This window comes from Oncorhynchus keta, chromosome 32 (genome assembly GCF_023373465.1).
Source record: "Oncorhynchus keta strain PuntledgeMale-10-30-2019 chromosome 32, Oket_V2, whole genome shotgun sequence".
NCBI lineage: Eukaryota > Metazoa > Chordata > Actinopteri > Salmoniformes > Salmonidae > Oncorhynchus > Oncorhynchus keta.
Genome location: NC_068452.1, coordinates 33,532,702 through 33,553,513, shown reverse-complemented (window position 1 = coordinate 33,553,513; position 20,812 = coordinate 33,532,702). Strand labels below are relative to the sequence as shown.

The 20,812-nt window shown below is 44.6% G+C and overlaps 2 protein-coding genes across 3 annotated transcripts; one reads left to right on the top strand and one right to left on the bottom strand.

Moving 5' to 3' along the window:
- Positions 1–1,987: 1,987 nt before the first annotated feature.
- On the top strand, positions 1,988–14,927 carry LOC118372893 (TBC1 domain family member 10A-like). 2 transcript variants are annotated; one of them, XM_052491535.1, is made up of 10 exons: positions 1,988–2,446; positions 3,664–4,837; positions 8,762–8,861; positions 8,953–9,060; positions 9,699–9,805; positions 9,938–10,052; positions 10,187–10,252; positions 10,335–10,524; positions 10,590–10,744; positions 10,904–14,927. In XM_052491535.1, exons 2-10 carry the CDS (start codon positions 4,182–4,184, stop codon positions 11,792–11,794), a joined length of 2,388 nt encoding a protein of 795 aa, XP_052347495.1. In that variant the 5' UTR covers positions 1,988–2,446; positions 3,664–4,181; the 3' UTR covers positions 11,795–14,927. The 2 variants fall into 2 exon arrangements, with proteins under 2 accessions (XP_052347495.1, XP_052347496.1); XM_052491536.1 differs by having other exon boundaries at positions 1,989–2,446; positions 3,664–4,828.
- A 302-nt stretch (positions 14,928–15,229) lies between these two features.
- LOC118372892 (myosin regulatory light chain 2, skeletal muscle-like) lies at positions 15,230–19,757 on the bottom strand. The gene is made up of 7 exons (XM_052491543.1): positions 19,592–19,757; positions 18,777–18,875; positions 17,109–17,184; positions 16,725–16,829; positions 16,428–16,506; positions 16,273–16,321; positions 15,230–16,176 (listed from the first exon to the last, which is right to left on the bottom strand). The coding sequence occupies exons 1-7, from the start codon at positions 19,592–19,594 to the stop codon at positions 16,075–16,077; spliced, it is 513 nt and encodes a 170-aa protein (XP_052347503.1). The 5' UTR covers positions 19,595–19,757; the 3' UTR covers positions 15,230–16,074.
- Positions 19,758–20,812: the final 1,055 nt, after the last annotated feature.

Here is a 20,812-nt window from a genome sequence, read left to right as displayed (position 1 = left end):
GGTGGAAACTGACATTGTCCCACACTATCACATAGGTGGGAATGGGATTCTCATTTAGCTCTTGACCCTGCTGCTCTTGAACCTGCTGCTCAAATAAAATATCTCTTAGATTGGCAATAAATCTTAGAAGGTGCTGGGTGTTATATAGCCCGAATGTAACATGGTGATGTAGAACACCATGGTTGCTGATAGCAGCACAGATTGTGACATTGCCACCTCGTTGACCAGGGACTTCAACAATGGCCCGCTGTCCAATCATGTTTCGGCCTCCTTCTCCTCTTTGTTAGATAGAAGCCTGCTTCATCGACAAAGATGAACTCATGGGGTCTGTCCAAGGATTCCAAGTCAAATATTGTCTGTGTAGAAATACAATATACTGTATGTAGGATTCGTACAGAAGTCGTACAGAGACAGTGCTATACCGTAGAGTACAATTAGGCTTCTGATTCACATACATTGTATGTACTGAAGAGTAATGTCATTCACATGGTATGTGTTAGTACTGGAGACAATCTGGATTACAGTAAATGTTTCTGAATGTACACTTACTTGCACATACTGAGCTCGCAGTTCTTTCACCCTTGGTGAGTTGCGCTCAAAAGGTACTCTGTATACTTGTTTCATTCGCATCCTGTTACGATGGAGGACACGGTCAATTGTGGAAATGCTAACACTGTCGATTCCCTGGAAGTGTGTGTTGTCTTATATCACTCATTCCTGGATTTCTCTGAGTCTTATTGCATTATCTTGAAGGACCATGCCAACTATAACGGCCTCTTGCTCCCGAGTGAATATAGCTGTCCTTCCACCTGCATGTGGCAGCCTTGCAATTCTACAAAAGTAGTTGTGCAGGTACAAAACATATTCATGCACTACAATAAATACAGTGATTAACTTTACAAATGTCTATTGAAACAGCTGCATTATGTGTAGTACAGTAAATTTGCAATTACAAAAATACAGTAGTATCCTGTACCTGTTCTCTTCTCTGAATGTCCTTACTATGGTGGATACAGAAAATCAGCTCAAATTGGGTGGCACTCTAAGTCCTGCTTCCCTCATTGTCAGTTCATGGACAAGAACATGGTCTATAACTATTCCTCGAATTTCATCAGATATTTCCACTCTTTGTCTTCCTCTTCGTCCTCCTCGTCCTCTTTCTTGCCCTCCTCATCCTCTTCCTCCTCGTTGCCCACCTCACATACGCACTCGTCCTCGTATTCTCACATTTTTTCTTCTATCCATTCTCAGACTTTCTCCTTCCCACCTTCAACAACCTGTTTGCTCTCTGAACTGGCTTATATTGGTTGTGTCGTATAATTTGAAACAGGTTAAATCAATTTTGATTGGTTGTGTTCAATCAATGACATGTATTCTCTATTTGTATTTGATTGTTGCCACTTGTGTTTACCAGTATGGATGACATGTGCATTAGAATGCAGAATGTGTTTTGAGAATGAGAATGTGTTTAGAGTTTTGCTGAAAAGTCTAAGTGAGATTTGCAAATTGTGTTTTACCATGTGAAATGGTTTAAGGTATTGACAACAGACTGCATAATTAGCTAAATGAGTCCAGGCAACTGAGAACTTTGTTCAGCCAATGGGTTTTAGTGTTTTAGCAATCGAGACATCTGTAATATCTTTATGCCACCTACTGGTCTCATTCTGGTCTTAAAGTCTTGTGCTACCTGCTGTTAAATCGTTGAGATGTTGGTATAATTCTAAAAAGTAATGGCCTTATACCAACAGCAGAGGGAAGCAGAGTACTGAGAGACAGCGACAATCCAGTAAATGTTTGCTACCGTGAAAAAACGGAGGATAGTTTAGTTCAATCAAACGGTGCATATACACATTTAACAACATATTTAAAAATGAAAGATTATTTGAGACAAATACTATCTACTTAGTTCTAGTTTAACCTGATATTATTATTTTCTTTGCCACTCGTGTTGACAGATGGTCCCGATTATGCCTATACGTGTGAGTGCCCGATCGCACTAACAGGAGCGCGCACGTGGCTGTCAGCAGAAGGAAATGCAGGCGATTTGTGCTAAATGTCTAACAGCACCACGACCACACTGATTGTGAAGGACAGTTTGGAAGAAAGGAATACCATTTGGTCGTAAAATGATATACATTTGTAAGATGTAAACTCTCTGCAGTTATGTCAGAGAGTAACCCAAACAGACAGCTAGGTTAACAACACTCGCCTAACATCATTAGCTAGCAAGCTAACTAACTAGCTAGTTTTGGGGGACATTGCGCCTCCTAACCTGCTCAGCCGTTGTCTATTTATTTTCCCTTTGTTGCCTGGACAGTCCAGCTTCTCATTGTCGTGCTTTCATTGAACGGAGGAGCTTAGCGGACCGGAACTGTGGGGGGCCCGCGGACAAACCCCCTGCCCTGGGCGTCCAGGCGGACGGATCACGTAGACACGCGGGCCGTGGGTAAGTTTACACGAGAGAGTTTATATCGAGGGAAGCGGATGGGCAAGGCCGTGGACCCAATGGTCAGGCAGGGCCCCAACGTCAGGGAGGGGAGTGGACCACTAGAAAACGAAGATGCCTGTTTGGCAACAATATAATTTTCCTGTGGTTGAATTGGGAAGTTGTGTTGCTTTGAATGAGGCCTCGAGAGGATATGAAAACACAATCGTTCGTTTTTAGGTATATATAGTAGCTAGGTAGTTAGCGTGTTTGCTGACGCGAGTTAGCAAACCAACCTGCATAGATCAGCGAAATATAAATACAATCTTGTCCGTAATCTTGGTAGAAGAAATAAGGTACTGTATCGGTGGTTGCGAGCGAAGGTAATTTTGTCTGTCTGTTGTGTGTGTTAGTGCATGCACTTGATAGTGTTTGTGGCCACACCTGAGTTGATCGTAAGGGCCAGGCAGTCTTTTGAATGAATGTATTCTACAATGTATTTGAATTGTAGACATGTCATTGTCAACATCCAGCTCTGTAGATTGTCCGTGAATTTTCAGTGTTCGATGACACTGGATAGATATTGGGCAAAAATGAATAGGTGGGTTTGGGTATAGTAAATAACACAGGTCAAATCATCATATTGAACAACATTAAGTGAAACCTCAGATAGACATGCATAATTCTACCTGTTACTGTATTGTGGAGATGGTGCTTGTTGAAAATACCCCAATGGGCATAATTCGAAAAATCCAAACCCATGTCCACTAACTAAATATCAAATAGAAGACAAAGAGTAGGAGGTAGGTGTGTAATGAATGGCCAATGTCCTCTTTCAGATATAGGGAACTGTGTTTGTTTAATTTTAGCTGGTTTTCATTGTCTGTTATTAGAATCTTCCCCACTGTTCAAAACTGCAATTCCACCAATATAGTAGCCAGTAAAACTATGGGCATTAGCCTATCTCTCAAATAATGTCCATGATTTTTAGTTATACAGCCAACTTCTTCATTTAACATTGTGGAAGCAAAGACTTTGTTTTTTTGTGAAAAACTTGTCTGAAAAGTGTGGGGCAGGGACTGATGGCCTCAGTATTATTTATTATCATCAGTCCAACGTAATTTACTCTAATACACTATGGAAATGTGGAGAGGCTGTTTCCATGTGATCATGATTAAGAGTTTTGTTAACTTTGGTTTCTCATGAAACCTTTCTGTCTTCTCTTTCCATCTGTCAAGGAGAAAATAAGGAGGCGCCATGGCCGAAATCTCCGCCCTAATCCCCTCACCTCCAGCTATAGGTGACACACATGCTGCCCCCTCCTTCCCCATACCCTCTACTGCCCCCCCTCCTCCCAGCAGCACCACCCCAGAGCCCCCTAAGGAGAACCCAATCCCCAAGTCCTCTCTGTACCGTGACAAAGCTTCTCTGACATTAACTGTACCAGGAGAGACGCTTCCTTCTCACCCTCCTTCTCCCAAGTCTCCCAAGAGAGGGGGGAGAGGACCTCCACCGAGTCCCCCCAAACGCGTCTCATCAGCGTTAACTCCAGAGACTCCAGTGCCCCCACCTCTAATACCCCCAGAGAGACCTGCCCCCTTACCTGTAATAGCCCTAGATACTCCTGCCATCCCACCTGTAGATGTAGTATTGTGGCAGAGGGAGGGAGTGAAGGAGACATACATGGGGGCAGGGGCCAGCCCAGTGTTGGCTGTAAAACAGGAAGTGAGTAACCCAGGGGGCAAGGAGCTGTTGAATGCCCTTAGAGGGCCCTACACAGGCCCACAGTGAGCAAGAGGTACAGGGGGTAACACAGCAGACTACCAGCCCCTCCTCCTGTCTTAATCTCACCCCTAATCTCTACCCCAGTGTTCATGTCACTGTGAACACTAATCCTGCTACTGATTATGCTCAGCCTCAGTCTATGGTGGAATCTCCCCCTCCTCCTGCCCCCACTTACACTCCCCCTCCTCCTGCCCCCACTTACACTCCCCCTCCTCCAGACTCCACCCAAGCAGCTGCAGCCCCTGAAGCACAAAATCGTCAGCCACCAGAAGAAAGCCAAAACCCTCCCACACTGGACACCCCCAGCCTGTCTCCCATACCTGAGACCTCAAGCCAATCTCCCAGAAGGGCAGAGCTACCCAACACCCCCTCCAGAGCAGGGCACACCAGCCCCCCAGTGATCCAGGAACCTCTCTCCCTGCCCTACCCCAGAGCCCCAGCCCCAGACACCCTCAGCTACTTGGAGTCAGCCAGCATGATGTCAGGGACCCTGGAGTCTCTGTCTGGCCTGGGGGAGGATGGAAGCTCCATCGGGTCAGACTCAGAGATCAACGGCCTGGCTGTCAGGCGCACTGACAAATATGGCTTCCTCGGCGGGACCCAGTACAGCGAGGGCAGGTGGGCATGGTAAAACAAAAACACGCCCTCACTCTATGCACACACCCATGTAAAATACACATCTATTGTGTCTTCACTCTGACTGTAAATGGGCAATTACACTGGTTTGTTTTTTTCTCTCTTAAAGTAAATTATATTTGTCACATGCGCCGACTACAACAGTTGTAGTAGACTTTACCGTAAAATGTTTACTTACTAGTCCTTAACCAACAGTGCAGAGTAAAAATGAAAAAAAAGCTAAACATTTGCTAAATAAACTAAAGGAAAAATAGTAACACAATAAAATAACTATAATGAGGTTATATACACAAAGGGTACTGAGTCAATGTGCAGGGGTATGAGGTAATATGTACATAGGTAGGGGTTAAGTGACTATGCATAGATCTAAACAGAGGGTAGCAGAAGCATAGTGGGAAGGGATATGTGTATGTGTAGCGTCAATATGCATGTGTGTGTGTGTTGGAATGTCAGTGTAGTATGTGTGAGTGTATGGTTGAGTCCAGTGAGTGTACATAGTCTGTGCAAAAATGTAAAATTAACAAAAGGTGGTCAATGCAAATACTCCGGGTAGCCATTTGATTAACTGTTAAGCAGTCTTATGGCTTGGGGGTAGAAGCTGTTATGGAGCTTTTTGGTCCCAGACTTGGTGCTCCAGTACCGCTTGCCGTGCGATAGCAGAACTCTATGACTTGGGGGCTGGAGTCTTTGACAATCAACAGTCTTTCCTGGCTTGGTCATCTTCTCCGAGTCACCCATCTTGCCCAAGTGATCTCTCCCTCCCCACACTTTCTGTCCAGTCCTCCCTATATCCACTCTAAACTTATCGGTCTGTCCTTCATCTCTCCTTTGTGTGACTCAGATAGATAGTGCTGAGAGAGCTTTTGTGACACAATATGTACTGACTGTGCCTCGCCCAGCCACTCATTTCCCTCTCTTTCTGGAGGACGTATCTTGCCCCTCCCCTCGGACAGTCTCCCTAAGTGCACTTCCTCTTTTGTTTTATTGATTTAGTTTGGTATTGATTAAGCCTGTTCCCCTTCAGGGTCATTATCAAAGGGTGTCTGTGTGTGAGAGAGTAGTGTAGGACAGAAATATTGTAAATGAGCATATAATATGAAGTATAATATAAATCTGTAGATGAGTATTCCTTTTAAAGAATCTCAGGTCGCACAGCTTCCATTTAAAACAACTCTAGCTCCTGTTTGAAATCTACTGAATGAACATGACCCTGTGGCTGCATCCAATCTTAGGATATCCGTATTTAGATAAGCAGTTCTTTTTATCCAGAACAAAAATGTGTTAAGTGGTGGGCATGGCAGGGGTCGTGACAATGGGCGCAGTCAGCCCGTCAGTGGGGATGAATTTTAGAGGCCCCCAATTTTTTAGATTTTTAAGACAATTTTCTGCATTTCTCCAAACTTCTCCATGGCACCGAGAGACATTTTTGCTGTTTTAAATCTACTTTCCTGCAATTCTACATATTCTGCCTTGGAGCTAAGAACATTTTTGTAGTTTAAGGTGAATTACCTGCAATTCTATGCATTTTGCCATTTCTAATGCTGTGTTCTTTTGCTCAAACATAATAACAAAGTTGATACTGTTCAATTAAATGTTTTTGTAATTTTAGCTTTAATTTTGCTGATGTTAGTTCTCAAAGATTCTATTATAAAAAATAATATATATATGAGGTCTATCTTTTCTACGTACTTTGTAGAGGAATTTTTAGAGAGGGGTAAAGAGAGATTTTGTTTCGGGCGCCAGGCAGGTATTAACCATGCTGAAAGGAAAAGAGTAGGATAGAGTACCACTACCAGATCCACGCACATCAGCAGAAGAGACTGCCTAGAGTGTAGCCTGTTTGCCAGATAGTCAGTGGAGAGAAAAGATAAGACACCATATAAAACACATGTCACAGCACAGGGGTAACCCAACCAATAATAATGGCAGAGCAATTTAAAGGCAACTTCATAGAAACAATTGACAGAAAGAGCCCAGTCATCAACATTAGATGATTTGCAATATTCTGCATTATCTCAGAGGGGGGGTGGTATGAATGGGTGTGTGGAGTGTGTGTTCATAGACAATACAAAGAAGGCCAAATGTAAATGGTCCCACACAAAATCGATCTTAAACACTTGATCGACTTAAACACTTTACAACTAAGCATGCTGAAAATAAACAATACTTCTGCAGAGTTGCACACACTGTCAAACTTCCGCGCCAACTGAGAGTTCTTCACAGAGCTGGAAGAGCTATCGTTATTTTCTCCTTCCTGACGGCTGATGCGCTCTTAAAGTGGCAGGGAATGGTGAAGACTCCATGCAGGATTTTGCCAAAGCCTGTAGAAACAGAGAGGATGCAGGTTTTGGCAGGTTCAGATTTCTCCTACACTAAACCAGGGAAGTCCCCCTCCAAGAAGAGTTCCTGCAGGTGTTGTTTTTGCCTCCTCTGCAGTAGGGTAGCAGGGCTTTAGGTCAACAACATGCACCGTCCTGACATCTTCCCAAGTGTCCTCCAAACAGACCAAGTAGTTCACCGGCCCCAACTGCTGCACCACACAGTATGGATCTTTCCATCTTGAAGTTAGCTTGGCAGTGGACTGTTTGGAAGCCTTTGACAGATGATAACAGACCCAGACATGAGACTGGTGGGAAACTCTCGTCTATGTTTGTCATAGTTTCTGACCTGTCGTTGTTTGGCTTTGATTCTGCTGGCCTCCACTCTGGCTAGCAATGTGAGGTGCTGTTGGACTGCATCAAATGCTGGGCAGTCGGGTGAAACGTTGGAACTTAGCAAGACTCAGTCCATCTGACCCCAGAAATCTACTGGACTGTGGATTTCAGTGCAAAGCGAAACTCAGGAAGATGCTGATCCCACCTTGTGTGCTGACCCCCCCCCTCGAATGAAGCAATCATCTCCTTCAAGGTGCGGTTTACCCTCTCGGTCAGGTTGGTCTGAGGATGGTAGGCCGTGGTCAGTTGCCAGCTACACCCCAGTAGGTACTGAGCTCTTTGTAGATTCCTGATATGAACTGCGGACCTCGGTCAGAGAGAATTTGGTCTGGAATCTGGTAAAGACACCTCTTCGCAGAATTAGAGCAATGGCGGATGCAGTGGCTTTGCGGAGGGGAAACGACTCCAACAAGTGTGTGTGGTAGTCCACTACCACCAATAAAAATTCCTTCCCAGTTGGGAGGAAAAGGTCCCATGAGGTAAATTCCCAGCACTCCATTGGGATGGTTCACCGTGTCTGCTGCAGTTTCCAGGCATGTCTGCCAATGTCTGGTTTGTATTTCTGGCAGACTTCCCACTGTGTACGAACTTCTTGGTATCAACCCGTAAACTTGGCCAGTAAGCCACCCCCTGTAATCTTCGGTAGGTCTTGTAAACTCCAAGATGGCCACACATGGGGTTGGCATGATAAGCTTGGATCATTTGGTCAGTCAATGTCGAGGGGATGAAGACGTGGTAATGGGTGCTATGTGTTCCATCTCCTCCCGGAGTTTTTCGATACACTTTATCCTGAATTATGCTGAACATCTAATTGAAGCGACTCTTCGAGTCTTCTTCAGACAGACTTGTGGATCGCCATGATGGCGGCATCATTCTGCTGTGCTCTCCACACACTCTGATCATCCAGATGAAAGGAATAATCCAGACACTTAGCACCAGTGTAAGTGCTGCCCAATGGAGGACAAACATTGGCAGTCTCAGTAATCCGATCTGGTTTAAGTCGTTTACGTTGACAGTGGATGCGTTTTTCCATCCTGAAAATATATTTCAATTATATATAAAAAATAATAATTAGGTGCCCTGCCCAAGGATTTCAATGGCAGAAAAATCCCTGGAAAGCAATAAATACACCGTCTTACATGCCCAGTGTGGTTGGCATGCATGTGTGTCTTGGTGTTAACTCTTTCTCCATGTGTTACAGTGATAAGGACATCAGAGTTGATGTAGCACGGCAGAGAGAGCTGAAATGGCTGGACATGTTCAACAATTGGGACAAATGGGTCTCAAGACGCTTCCAAAAGGTACTGAGCTACTTCTATGTATGGTATGAGATTGTATATCTATTACATACATTGTATGTGAGTATAACATAAGTGTATGTGTGTGTTCCAGGTGAAGTTGCGCTGTAGGAAGGGGATCCCCTCTTCTCTCAGGGCTAAAGCCTGGCAGCTGCTCTCCAACAGCAAGGAGCTCCTGGACTCCAACCCCGGCAAGTTTGAGGTACTGCCACTAACCCACACCCTTTCTGTCTTCATACTCACACTTCCACTATGCAAAACATGTCTATTGTGAAGCAGACAGTCTTTTTTGAGTAACTCTGCCTATGTACTCTTCACCCATTCAAATCCAAGGCCATCATTCCCACAGCCTCTATTTAGGGTCATTGTAGTCAAAATATCACTGTAATCAAAAGAACATATTTGAGTACAGAAGTTCATCAGTGACCTCTAGGTAGACAGACTAACTGGAACAGAAGTTCTTCAGTGACCTCTAGGTAGACAGACTAACTGGAACATAAGTTAATGTGATGGGGAGGAGTTGTGGCTCGTTCGACCAGTTAGATCTCCAGGGGTGTTTATTAGGGGGCGCAGAGACCTCCCCAGCTCTAAGCCTCTTATCCTGGGCAGTAACCCAGCCTGGCTGGGTCTACCTTCACAGACCTGGGGGTCTGGACAGATCATATCAGATAAAACCTTTTTCCTTCCCTTTCTCTGCTTTCACTCTGACAGACATGCTTTGTTAAAGGCCTAGTTATACTCAGTCCTGTTCCATATTATGCTGCTCCAACTAGATATGTTGCTTTAAAGTTGCTCAATTAGAAATGATCTGAACATTTCTTTCTCTCTTAATCTCTGTAGGAGTTGGAGAGGGAGCAGGGAGACCCTAAATGGTTGGACATTATAGAGAAGGACCTGCATAGACAGTTCCCCTTCCATGAGATGTTTGCTGCTCGCGGTGGACACGGGTAAATGACCATGCTTTACTGACGTATAATAGGATTTGTTCAGTCCATGTAGAGCACGCTGACATGTACAATAAAAATGTACTTTGAGTGCATGTGTGCTAACTGTCTGTTCTCTTCTGGTGTGGCCTCCAGGCAGCAGGATCTGTACCGGGTACTGAAAGCCTACACAGTGTACAGACCTGAAGAGGGATACTGCCAGGCCCAGGCCCCGGTGGCTGCTGTCCTGCTCATGCACATGCCTGCAGAGGTGAGGGTCTGCTGGGGGACACAGAGGGAGGGAGGGGGACTGTGGAGGAGACTGGGAATGGGAACAATGTTCTAGAATGATGAAGTAGTGGGATGGGGTTAGGTGTTTATAATGTGTATATTCCCAACTTGCAGCATGCCTTCTGGTGTCTGGTGCAGATCTGTGAGACGTACCTGCCTGGATATTATAGTGCTGGATTGGTGAGTAAATGAACGAACACACACACACACACACTGTATCTTCTTCTTCGGTGTACACTGAGCCGACTCATCATTGTTTTAGGAAGCAATCCAGTTGGATGGAGAGATCTTCTTCTCTCTGCTACGTCGTGTCTGTCCCATGGCCTACCGTCACCTGAAGAAGTTTAAGATAGACCCCATTCTCTACATGACCGAGTGGTTCATGTGTGTCTTCTCACGCACCCTGCCGTGGTCCTGTGTGCTACGTGTGTGGGACATGTTCTTCTGTGAGGGTAAGACACACACACAGTGCACATGATGCTGTGGCTAACTATTAGCTAACTGTGCTGTTTTCTAGGAGTGAAGATAGTGTTCCGTGTGGGCCTGGTGCTGCTCAAGCAGATGCTTGGCTCGGTAGATAAACTGCGGGAGGTCCAGGGCATGTACGAAACCATGGAGCGCCTCCGGAACATCCCACCTGAGTCTGTCAGAGAGGACCTATTGGTGCAGGAGGTGAGACTGTAAACAGTGTTTACAGACATACATGTGTTCTCTAAACATACTCCTACTCTGACTCATTGACACGAGTCAAATGAGTCAACTGACGTTTCACTGTCTGTGTGTCTAAATCTGGTTTGATGACTTCCTCTGTATGTCTCTGTCTGTGTGTAGGTGGTGTCCCTGGCAGTGACCGAGGCTCTGATCGAGAGGGAGTGCAGTATTCAGGTAAGGAAGTGGAGGGAGTCCAGGGGCGAACTGACCCACCAGCCTGTCCGAAGGCTCCACGGGACACGGGACATCCACGAGCACAAGCGTCGGGCCTCCGCCATCAGCTCCGGGGGTAGCTTCTCCTTCCTGGGGTCCATCCCCCCTCCAGGGCCCCTCAGGGCCTCCTCCAGCCTGCTCTCCCTCCCCGGCTTCCGCAAGTCCAAAACCCCCTTTCGTTCTCAGAAGATGGGCTCCTTCTCTGGGGCCTCTGGGATGGAGGCCATGCAGCGACAGAACCCCTCAGCGGCAGCTTCAAGCCCACCCAGAGGCCCTGCCCACAAACCACCCATGTCTAGTGGCTCTGTAGCTAGGGCGCCTGCCTCTCAGAGTCCTTTGGTTGGGTCTGGTCCAGGCCCCTCTTCTGGCCCAGCCCAGACCTCAGCACAGAGCCAGCCTGGTGCATCAGCCCCAGTACACCATACACCACCAAACACCCTCTCCCCCAAAGTTACTTCTGAGCAGATCACACCCACCATCCCATCACCCACCGCTAACAACACGCCTCTGCCCCCGTTCCCAGACGGAGGGAGAGGAGGAGGCGCAGCAGCAGCTACAGGAGGAGAGGATGACAGGAAGACGAAGAGGAGCAAGGAAGACAAGAAGAAAGAGAAGGAGGAGGAGAAGAGGAAAGAGAAGGAGAAGAAGAAGGACAAAGCAGACAAGGAGAGCCAGAAGAAGGAGAAGGAGCGGGCAGAGAAGGAGAAGAAAAAGGAGAAGGGGGGGAAGAAAAAGGACAGAGGGGGAGGAGAGGCAGAGGAGAAGAATGGAGCCACAGCACCAAGAGATTCTGCCTAGTTTCTCCTGTTTTCCTTCAGAAAGAAAACGGAGAAGGAAAAAATGAGGACATGGAAACAAAAGACCCCCAGAAGTAGAACGAGAGAGAGAAAAGGAGAAGGCCTCCTGTATAGTGCATCTTGAGGACTACATATAGTCAGGAGACATCTGGATCATGGTTTTATTAGCACCCCGGGGGTCATACAACCCCCCATGCTTTCTTCATCAATGAGTTTGAATAATTAAGATGGGACACGTTTCCTTTTGCAACTGGAGAATTGTCTGTGTGGTTCACTATGGATCTCCCAAGATCACACAACTGTTTTCTCATTTAGTTTATTATTTTATTTAGTTTTTATCAGACTATAGCCGGTGGACAGACAAGCCGTTGGACATAGAGTAGGTGGGAGTTATAGATTGGGTGTAAATAGAACATCCTAAATCCATGTAGGACCCTTGAGTCGTTCCCCATAATGCCCTGTCGTGTTCAGTTTGTGGTCAGATGTCCAACCGGAATGCCTGCAGATAAAAGTAAACAATTAAAAAAATATCTCAAACCCAGGCACTGAAGAGCGTGATTGCTGGTAGTACTCTGGTATTTGGATGTCTGGGAGGACCTATTTATTGTAGTGTTAAGTGTTGTGTGAGTGTGTGCCTTAGTAGCGTAGTGAGCTGAGTTACCGTTCAATATTGCCACCCATTTTCTCTGATCTTTCTCTCATGTCTTTGTCTTCTTTTTTGAGTTGCTTGTTTTCTCCCCCCTTTCTCTCATCTCTTGATCTCTAGTCCTCTGACCAGTGACTAAAGGTAAATGGAGAGATGTACACTGCGATAGGGAGGGTTTGTAAGGAGAGGGAGAAATGAACATGACATTCTGAGCCTTGACAGACAGACATGCATGGATCAGGGTGGCACCTCCCTAACAACACGGTGTGATTTAATTTTAGAATGTACTTTTTTTTTGTCTTTTCAAGTTTCTCTTGAGTGTGTTTATAGTGGGAGATGATAATAGATACTGGTAGTTTAGCGAGGGAGGGTCCTTCTGTATTCAATGACAACTCTGAATCTGCCCGTCAGACCAAATGTCCATCTATTATTTTTCTTCTTGTGATAAATTAAATAATATATATTTTATTTAGCCAAATAGTAATAAGGGTGAGGCTTTTAGTAAATTAACCCATTGGAATGTGATCTATTTAGAGTGATTTGAGAAACTTAAGTTGGCCACTCCTGTTTGGTAGGTAGGTAGGTTGTTGAATCTCATCTGGATAGTTCATACAGAATGATAGAGGCCTCTAGTGGCCAAAGGGCTGTTTTAGCATGAGCAGGGCCATGAGGGCTTCCACCATTTGAATGTAGTCAACATGGTGGGACTTCCAACTTCATTGACTGATCCCTACTGGTGATCCTGTTGGAGTTGTGCAACCAGGACATCAGGAGGGATTAGCCAATCGGGAAGAAGAAAATTGACTACTTTGAAATGGAGATTGCCTCAATGAAGCTGTCACAGATGCTATAATGGCACAGATACAATGATGAGGCCTATTTCCATCTCTATGGGATAGTTTCACCTCGTACACCTGCGCCTATAGGACCCATAGGAAGCCACTTGGTGCTGGGCGGGTCAGGCTTGCCAATGTAGCATTAACCTCTGAACTCTGACCTTCGGGCTATGATGTATTTATGTACAAAGTTGGTTAATTTAATCAGATATTATATATGTATTCTTTATTTTGGATCTGACTGCTATTTTTCTATGCGAGTAAAGTACACCTGGTTAACTGGAAGGATGGCTGGTGATGTGAAGCCCAGTTTGAGGATAATGTTAAGTATTGTTTTTTTTTTAGATACTGGTATGGCTGTTTTGATTTCATTATTGCACATTTGTCCTCATCTTCTAAGATAACAAATCCTGTTTATGTCATTTCATATTTCAAGTTTACTGTGGTAGCTATAGATAATGTTAGGTCCACAATTCTCCATTTACCTTATTACAGTATTAAACCTGACAGTGGTTGAAGAACAGGGGAATGACCATCAACTAAGATTCACATGAGTATTTTAGATATGACATAATTTGAGTGAGCCGAAGGTCATAAAGTACTGTATAAGAAACTGGGAGGCATTTAGTCAACTCTGACAAGGGTTGTAAATTGAAGATATGAAGTTGTCTGTCTTTGCTAGTATGTTGTAACCAACCACCATGATGATGTTTTAATAACTCCCTAACCCACTCACACAGTGTTATGTAAAGTATCTATACTGTACATTAGATGGATAGTGTCGGTTAGTTACTGTAACACCATTCCTTGGTGGAACCCGTTGATTCTCAACACTGATTCTCTGTACTGTTTTTGTAGGAGAGGAGGGTCTTTAGTGTAATCGTAGCCAAAATGTCCTTTTTGTCCACTTTGTCTTTTTTCCCAACTAGTGTTATTTTTTTAAGCCTCTGCTTTCCCCCTTCTTCCTCCACATTTTGCTTCGTCTTCTCAGAATCACTTGGATCGGAGTAGAGTCGGCGAAGATGACTTGAACATGTTTATGCAAACCTTACTGTTCACAAAGCATGTTGTCAAATAGCAGCACTGACGGCCAGCAATGCTACTGCTGAGATCAGTAGTTTTCATGGTAATAATTAGAAGTTGGAGAACCCTGAGAATGCTACAGAACCAATCTGGATAGAGCAATATTTATCCAAGCAGGCCCTGGTTTCATCCAATTGGGTAGGCTCCTTAAGGTCCTCAATTCTATGTTGAGTCATCAAGAGGTCGTGACAGTCATCCTGTCATTGCTCCCAAATTGATCAGTCCTCACGCATGAAATAGCCAGGATGAGTCAACAGAGACATTTAGGTCCTGAGTGGATTTCTGCATTGGTCCTGAAATCCTTGAGCTTGATTGCTTTTAATCGGGAGTGTCCCACTGATTAGATTTTTTAAAAGGTTGTTGCTGTTATGTTTTTCTATTTTGTCATGGTTTCTCCCCAACTGTATGTCTTTTGTTGTTTTAAGTTTACATGGAACTGTTATTGGTGGGAAAAATAAAATCCTAGATAATGAAATGCATTCCTTACCTGCAGAAAATCTACACAATGTATTTCATTAATAATGATAATGACAGTTGTGATGAATAATAAACCATAATATATTAAAGAACCCTGCTCTGCCTTGCATTCTTGTTTCATATTGATTTAGCCCACATTCTCCCAATGAGCTGTGCATGAACATTTTATTCCATTCTGGAAAAACTTCATATTTCAGACAATCTATCGTCCAGCAGGGGGCAGTAAAGATGTATGATTGCTGTCTTTACAAATGGGCCTAGTCTGCGGATAAGATTTTGGTGGTCTCTTGTATTTCTTCCCCCAATGCACACAGCACAGGAAATACACCCACACCAGCCCTGTTGTTTCTCAATCCCACTCTACCAGAACCACTCATGAACAGAGACACTAGTGTACAAAAGATAAGAGCTTTTATTCACAGTTAGTCCCTTTTTATTCGTTACAGAGGAGTTTCTGGCAGACTAAAGCTAGTCCAGGTGCAGAAAACAATGGAGCTTATAGAAAACAAAGAGGTAGAACTAGAGGAGGGAAAGGAGGTGAAGACTAGTGTTTTCTTTGGGTCCTTTCTCTTCTCTCGAGCAGCCTTTCACTTCTTGAGAAAAACGTAGCCGTCACTTTAAGGAGACCATGTTTTTCTCTAGCCTCATTCCTTCTTAGAATATCTATTTTCCCACCTTATCTACAGGAGATAACATCTACAATATTGATAGAACGATATCCCTCTGTTTGGTTTATTTGCCCACCTGAGGGTTAAATTAAGGGGGAGTGAAAGGACTTCCAGGTCTAACCTCAGCTGTTGCAGCCGAGGCAAAGACTGGTGCTCCTTTTCACCTTGGGGTTTACACATCCATACCACAGCAGTGGAATACGACTTGCTGTGTGCATTTCTTCTAACAGAGAGACTGGGGAAACAACCAATGGTAGGAGTAAGAGATGAAAAGGAGGAAGAGGGTTAAGGGAAGGGAAAGCGGATGAGAAAGAGATGGAGATGTTAAAAGATCATTTTTATTGAAAATAATCCCATATCCCCACGAACAAACATAGACAACCCATGAGCACCCGCTCTCACACAAATGTCTTGAGTGGAGATGGGTCTTTTAGAGAATTTGTGTGAGTGAGAGACAGAGCACACGAGTACACATAAAGAGAAGGAAGGTATGAGAGAATAGAAGGAAGAAGAGAGGAGCAGGAAGGTAGAATGACAAGGGAGGCTGTTTTCTTTTCTTCTGTCTGTTTCATTACTCCTCCTTCTCCTCTCCGTGTGTGATGACGTAGCAGATTTGCTTGTAGTCTACGTTGCCGGCCACATCTGGGGGGAAGGCAGCCCACAGGTTCTTCATCTGAGGGGAGGAGAAGGAGGGTCAGCCACTCGCCAAGTCAAGGGACAACGAGAGATCATGATGATATTCAAACTGAATGATTAGAAATGTATTCACCTCCTCTGCAGAGAACCTGTCGCACTGAGTGGTCAGGAGTTCCTGAAGGCTAGAGAGAGAGGGAGACAAAGTCAGAAACATTCAGGAAGCTGTGGATTCTGTTATGGAGTGCACTCATTACTACAACTGTAAAATAAGGAAGGAAATATTCTCACAATTCCTGCTTGATGAAACCGGTAGCATCGGGGTCCAGGACCTTGAAAGCACTAACGATGACATCCTCGGGATCAGCCCCTGAGACACACAAAGCGTCAGTCAGGCATGTTACACTGGCAGCAAGACACATGCAATGTCCTCACATATGGGAGTGTACTTAGAAAGCCACTAACACTTTGAAGCGATTATAACCTGGTTATAACAAGTTAGACAGTGAGCCTAACAGAGTCAAATTAAGAAATTAGGAGATGCGCAACAGAAATAAAGCAAGCAAGTACAGTGAGTTATAGACCCACCCTTGAGCTTCTCTCCGAACATGGTGAGGAAGACGGTGAAGTTGATGGGCCCGCTGGCCTCCTTGACCATAGCTTCCAGCTCCTCATTCTTCACATTCAACTGGCCTACAGAGCAGGGAGGGAGTGGAGGTTAGCTAGAACCACTCTCTCTCTCTCTCTCTCTCTCTCTCTCTCTCTCTCTCTCTCTCTCTCTCTCTCTCTCTCTCTCTCTCTCTCTCTCTCTCTCTCTCTCTCTCTCTCTCTCTCTCTCTCACACACACACACACACACATATACAGTACATATAGGACATTGTGGACGTACTAAGGCACACTTTTAATAGAGACAAGTCAGTTACATAAGTCCTCAGAATCTTAAAAGGTCTTAAATGTAACCCTTGCTCACCCATTGAGGCCAGCACGTCCCTCAAGTCATCCTTGCTGATGATACCGTCTCTGTTCTGGTCAATGATTGTGAAAGCCTGAGAAGGAGGGAAGGAGGGAGGGAAGAAATGAGGAAGACAGAGAATGTCTGGCATGACATGAACACCAGTCACCAGAGTCTGCCAAGTTGTCATCCCCAGTGGGACATGGAGGAGGGTGGGTTCAGTCCTGTGCGTAGTAGGACGTGGAGAAGGGGGGGTTCAGTCCTGTGTGTAGTGGGACATGGAGGAGGGGGGGTTCAGTCCTGTGTATAGTGGCACATGGAGGAGGGGGTTCAGTCCTGTGCGTAGTGGGACGTGGGTAGCATGTGCACTCCATACAACTTCGAGACACCTCTGTCAACTATGGTCATTTAAGTGTCAGGTGCTGCCTATTTATGTCACAATGCTATGTAACACTTGTTAGGCGAGACCTAAAAAGAACAGAAGAAATTTAAATTCTTACACGTTCATTTAGGGAGAGCTCATTAAGTTACACCTGTTAAATCCTTCTTCCACTGTCCCAGCCTGTCTCTGGACCTCATCTCTTACGTCTATGAAACCCAAGAGGACCCCCATGGTTGATCTTGAACTTAAAAAAGCAGCTGGTAATCCATCTTCCTGACTCACACACATGCACACACACTCCCTCCATCCTTACAAAGTGTTAAGACGGTCCCAATGATGATGTCAGACATTCCCCAAGTGATACTTAAGAAGTCTGTATCACTTACAGCAGCAAGAATTCCCTCCGTCAAGTCTGTGCCCATATTCCTTGACAACACTTTTGAAAACACATACTATCATATACAATCTCCCACCTACTGCCAGATCCCTATTTCCTGACCTTATCCATCCTTCCATACACACAGTATCCTTCCCTACACTCCTTCCACTTTCTACCCTCCGTCTTTCATCTACATACCGTTCACCTCTCCGACCTTCCTCTCCTCATAAACAGGTACACTAACCTGCCTTCCAAACTCTAGACCTTATCAGAAGCTCAAGAAGGTGCCACCCCCACCTCTTCTGTTCCCCTCTGTCCCCACCTGTTCTCCCCCTGTCCACCCCCAGTCACCCCCCATTCATCCCGCCCCCCTCACTCTCCTCTGTGTGCAGAGTGCCAGCCAGGGCCCAGTTGTCCTGCCATACTTAAACATGCAGCCCTCAGCAGCAGAGGACTTAAGATGAGAGGTTGAGTGACAGCTGAAGGCTCAGACGAGAGGGAGGCCTGGAGAGCTTGAAAAGGTTACAGAAACTTCAGAGCTTCTCCTCATGACATTCTTTGCTTTTTTAAGTTGGGAGAGAGGGGGGCAGACAAAATAGCAACTGCACTGAGAATTTACCAATCAGAGGCCAGCCACCTAAATCTAATTTGGGGTTCGCTCCTTTAATGAAACAAGGAAAACAGTACACCATGATTGACTCATGATTATAACAGTATCAATTTAGCCGCTGTGCCTGTCTGTTTCAGCGTAAGCAACTATTTCAGCCACTCTACAGCAGAATTAGGTTACAATGAAACTGACTGGTGGCCAGACTAGAGTCACTCACTCTCAGCCCAGATAGGGAGTTGAAAGGAAATCTGTCCCATTGACATTTTAAGGTGTAAAAGTGATGAGGTGTTGCATAGTGTGTTAAGAAATCCTCACCTCCTTGTACTCCTGGATCTGGCTCTGCTCAAACATGGAGAACACGTTGGAGGAACCGCCCTCTGCTGCTGCTCCCCTCCTCTTAGCCTTCTTGGGTGCCTGAAGGACAAACACATCAACTGCTTAACAATGGGACCTTCTAGGTCTGTTCATCCTGCAGCTGTAGCCCTCAGGAGGCCAATTAGTGACCTTTGACTTCAGTGTCAAGCTGTTCCTGGTCAGCGACAGGTGAAAGGATGTCCTTGTGTGTAGGTCCAGTACACCGTTCCGTCTGCCATCTAGCATCTGCTATCTAGCTTTGATCTGACTATCAGTGTGATGTGGGATGAATATGTGTGGTCCACCATTAAATCCTGCCACTATGTCTTAAATGTAGTTTAACATCCCTTACTACCTAGCTCTTGAAATGTTCTCAGAACAGTTCAGGAACATTCTTTCTCTGGCTCAGGACAGAGGAGGATGTTTTTGAATGTGGATGTAATAAAACATTAATTTTCCTCGGGTAGCTAACCTTTTACAGCATGTTTTATATAAATGTTGTTAATAAAGTGTTAACAAAATGTTTAGATCCTGTGAATGATATTGTATATCCAGGAACAGCTTTACACAAAATGTCTAAAAATGTCACCACCCAAAAAAGTATAGTTGAGTTTTAAAAAGTTGTTCCATAATTTCTTTTTCAATCTAGCAAAAAAGCTTAAAATAGAAAAACAAGAAAATCTGGAAATGCTGTGTTATTCCTGGAGGTTCCCATCGACAGCACACAGAGTAGTGGACAGGTAAGCAGTCAGAAAGGGAGGACCGGTGTTACTCACCATCTCGAGACGGTATGTATGGAGGTTTGGATGGTCAACAAGAGAAGAGACTGATGTGAAGCCGCATTAAACCCCTATCCTCGGGGGCTTATATACCTCTGTAGACCGCGCTAACTTTAGCCACAGCCTCAAGTTTGGATTTGTAGAGGCAGAGAGAGAGGGAGAGAGAGGGATGAGTTTGAAGCAAAAGTTAAGCGACAGGCAGAATGAGGGACAAGCTATCACCTTACAGGAGATCAGAAATAGACCCAGGAGTCTTGGAATGAAGGGAACCCGATACAACAGGGACCAGGCCATACGTTTAGTGTCCCACGTGGACTAATATGGACATTCAGGACGTAAAAGGCTTGATGGACTGCTGGCTGGCTGGACACATCTTGGTACCGTCCCACCCCTCCATAGTCTCCATCACCATCACCCTTCAGTGTGGCACATCAACCTATCATTGACTTTAGTTTTTACATTACAATATTAAAGGCTAAAATAAACACATTTTGTGCTCTTAGTGACTTGAAATGTACATTTTTATGCATGTGCATGCATGGGTAGATATATTTCTCTGTCTACACTTTCTATGTTCATATGTCCAGCGATTTCCACAGGCAATTGAAACGGCCTTCTCACATTTTGCATGACACTGCACTGTCCAGCATGCATGTGTAATGTCATTACATAAAATACTGTCAATGCATCAATATTTTGAATATTTTGGGAACACTCTGGTACAGTGTTTGTGTATATTAGACCATGTTAATTGGTGTCGGTAGTGAGGTCTCCCATAATCCCTCTAGAGTCTAAGGGCCCGAGATTGGTTTCTATTAGGCTAACATATGGAGTTGTAAGATGGTTATACCAAGGACCATTCGGCTATTTCATTTTGAATTTAAGGACCTCTAGTGGTATATATCTGAGTTAATATCAAAAGGCCAAATTCAATGCTTCATTAAATAACAATAATAAAACAAATAATATCAATATATATATATATATATATATATATATATATATATATATATATATATATATATATATAAAGGTCCTACAGTTGACAGTGCATGTCAAAGTAAAAACCAAGCTATGAGGTTGAAGGAATTGTCCATAGAGCTCAGAGACAGGACTGTGTCGAAGCACAGATCTGGGGAAGGGTACCAAAGAATTCTGCAGTATTGACGGTCCCCAAGAACACAGTAGGGTGCTCTCATCTTATCTACCAACATAGAC

Excerpts from the sequence above, each read along its gene's own strand:
- LOC118372893 (XM_052491535.1), top strand. The coding sequence starts at position 4,182 with ATGCCCTTAGAGGGCCCTACACAGGCCCACAGTGAGCAAGAGGTACAG. Across the intron at positions 4,838-8,761 it reads AGCGAGGGCAGGTGGGCATG|TGATAAGGACATCAGAGTTG; the intron begins GTAAAACAAAAA and ends CATGTGTTACAG. Across the intron at positions 10,525-10,589 it reads GGACATGTTCTTCTGTGAGG|GAGTGAAGATAGTGTTCCGT; the intron begins GTAAGACACACA and ends GCTGTTTTCTAG.
- LOC118372892 (XM_052491543.1), bottom strand. Across the intron at positions 16,507-16,724 it reads GTTCGGAGAGAAGCTCAAGG|GGGCTGATCCCGAGGATGTC; the intron begins GTGGGTCTATAA and ends TGTGTGTCTCAG. Across the intron at positions 16,322-16,427 it reads GGTTTCATCAAGCAGGAATT|CCTTCAGGAACTCCTGACCA; the intron begins GTGAGAATATTT and ends CTCTCTCTCTAG.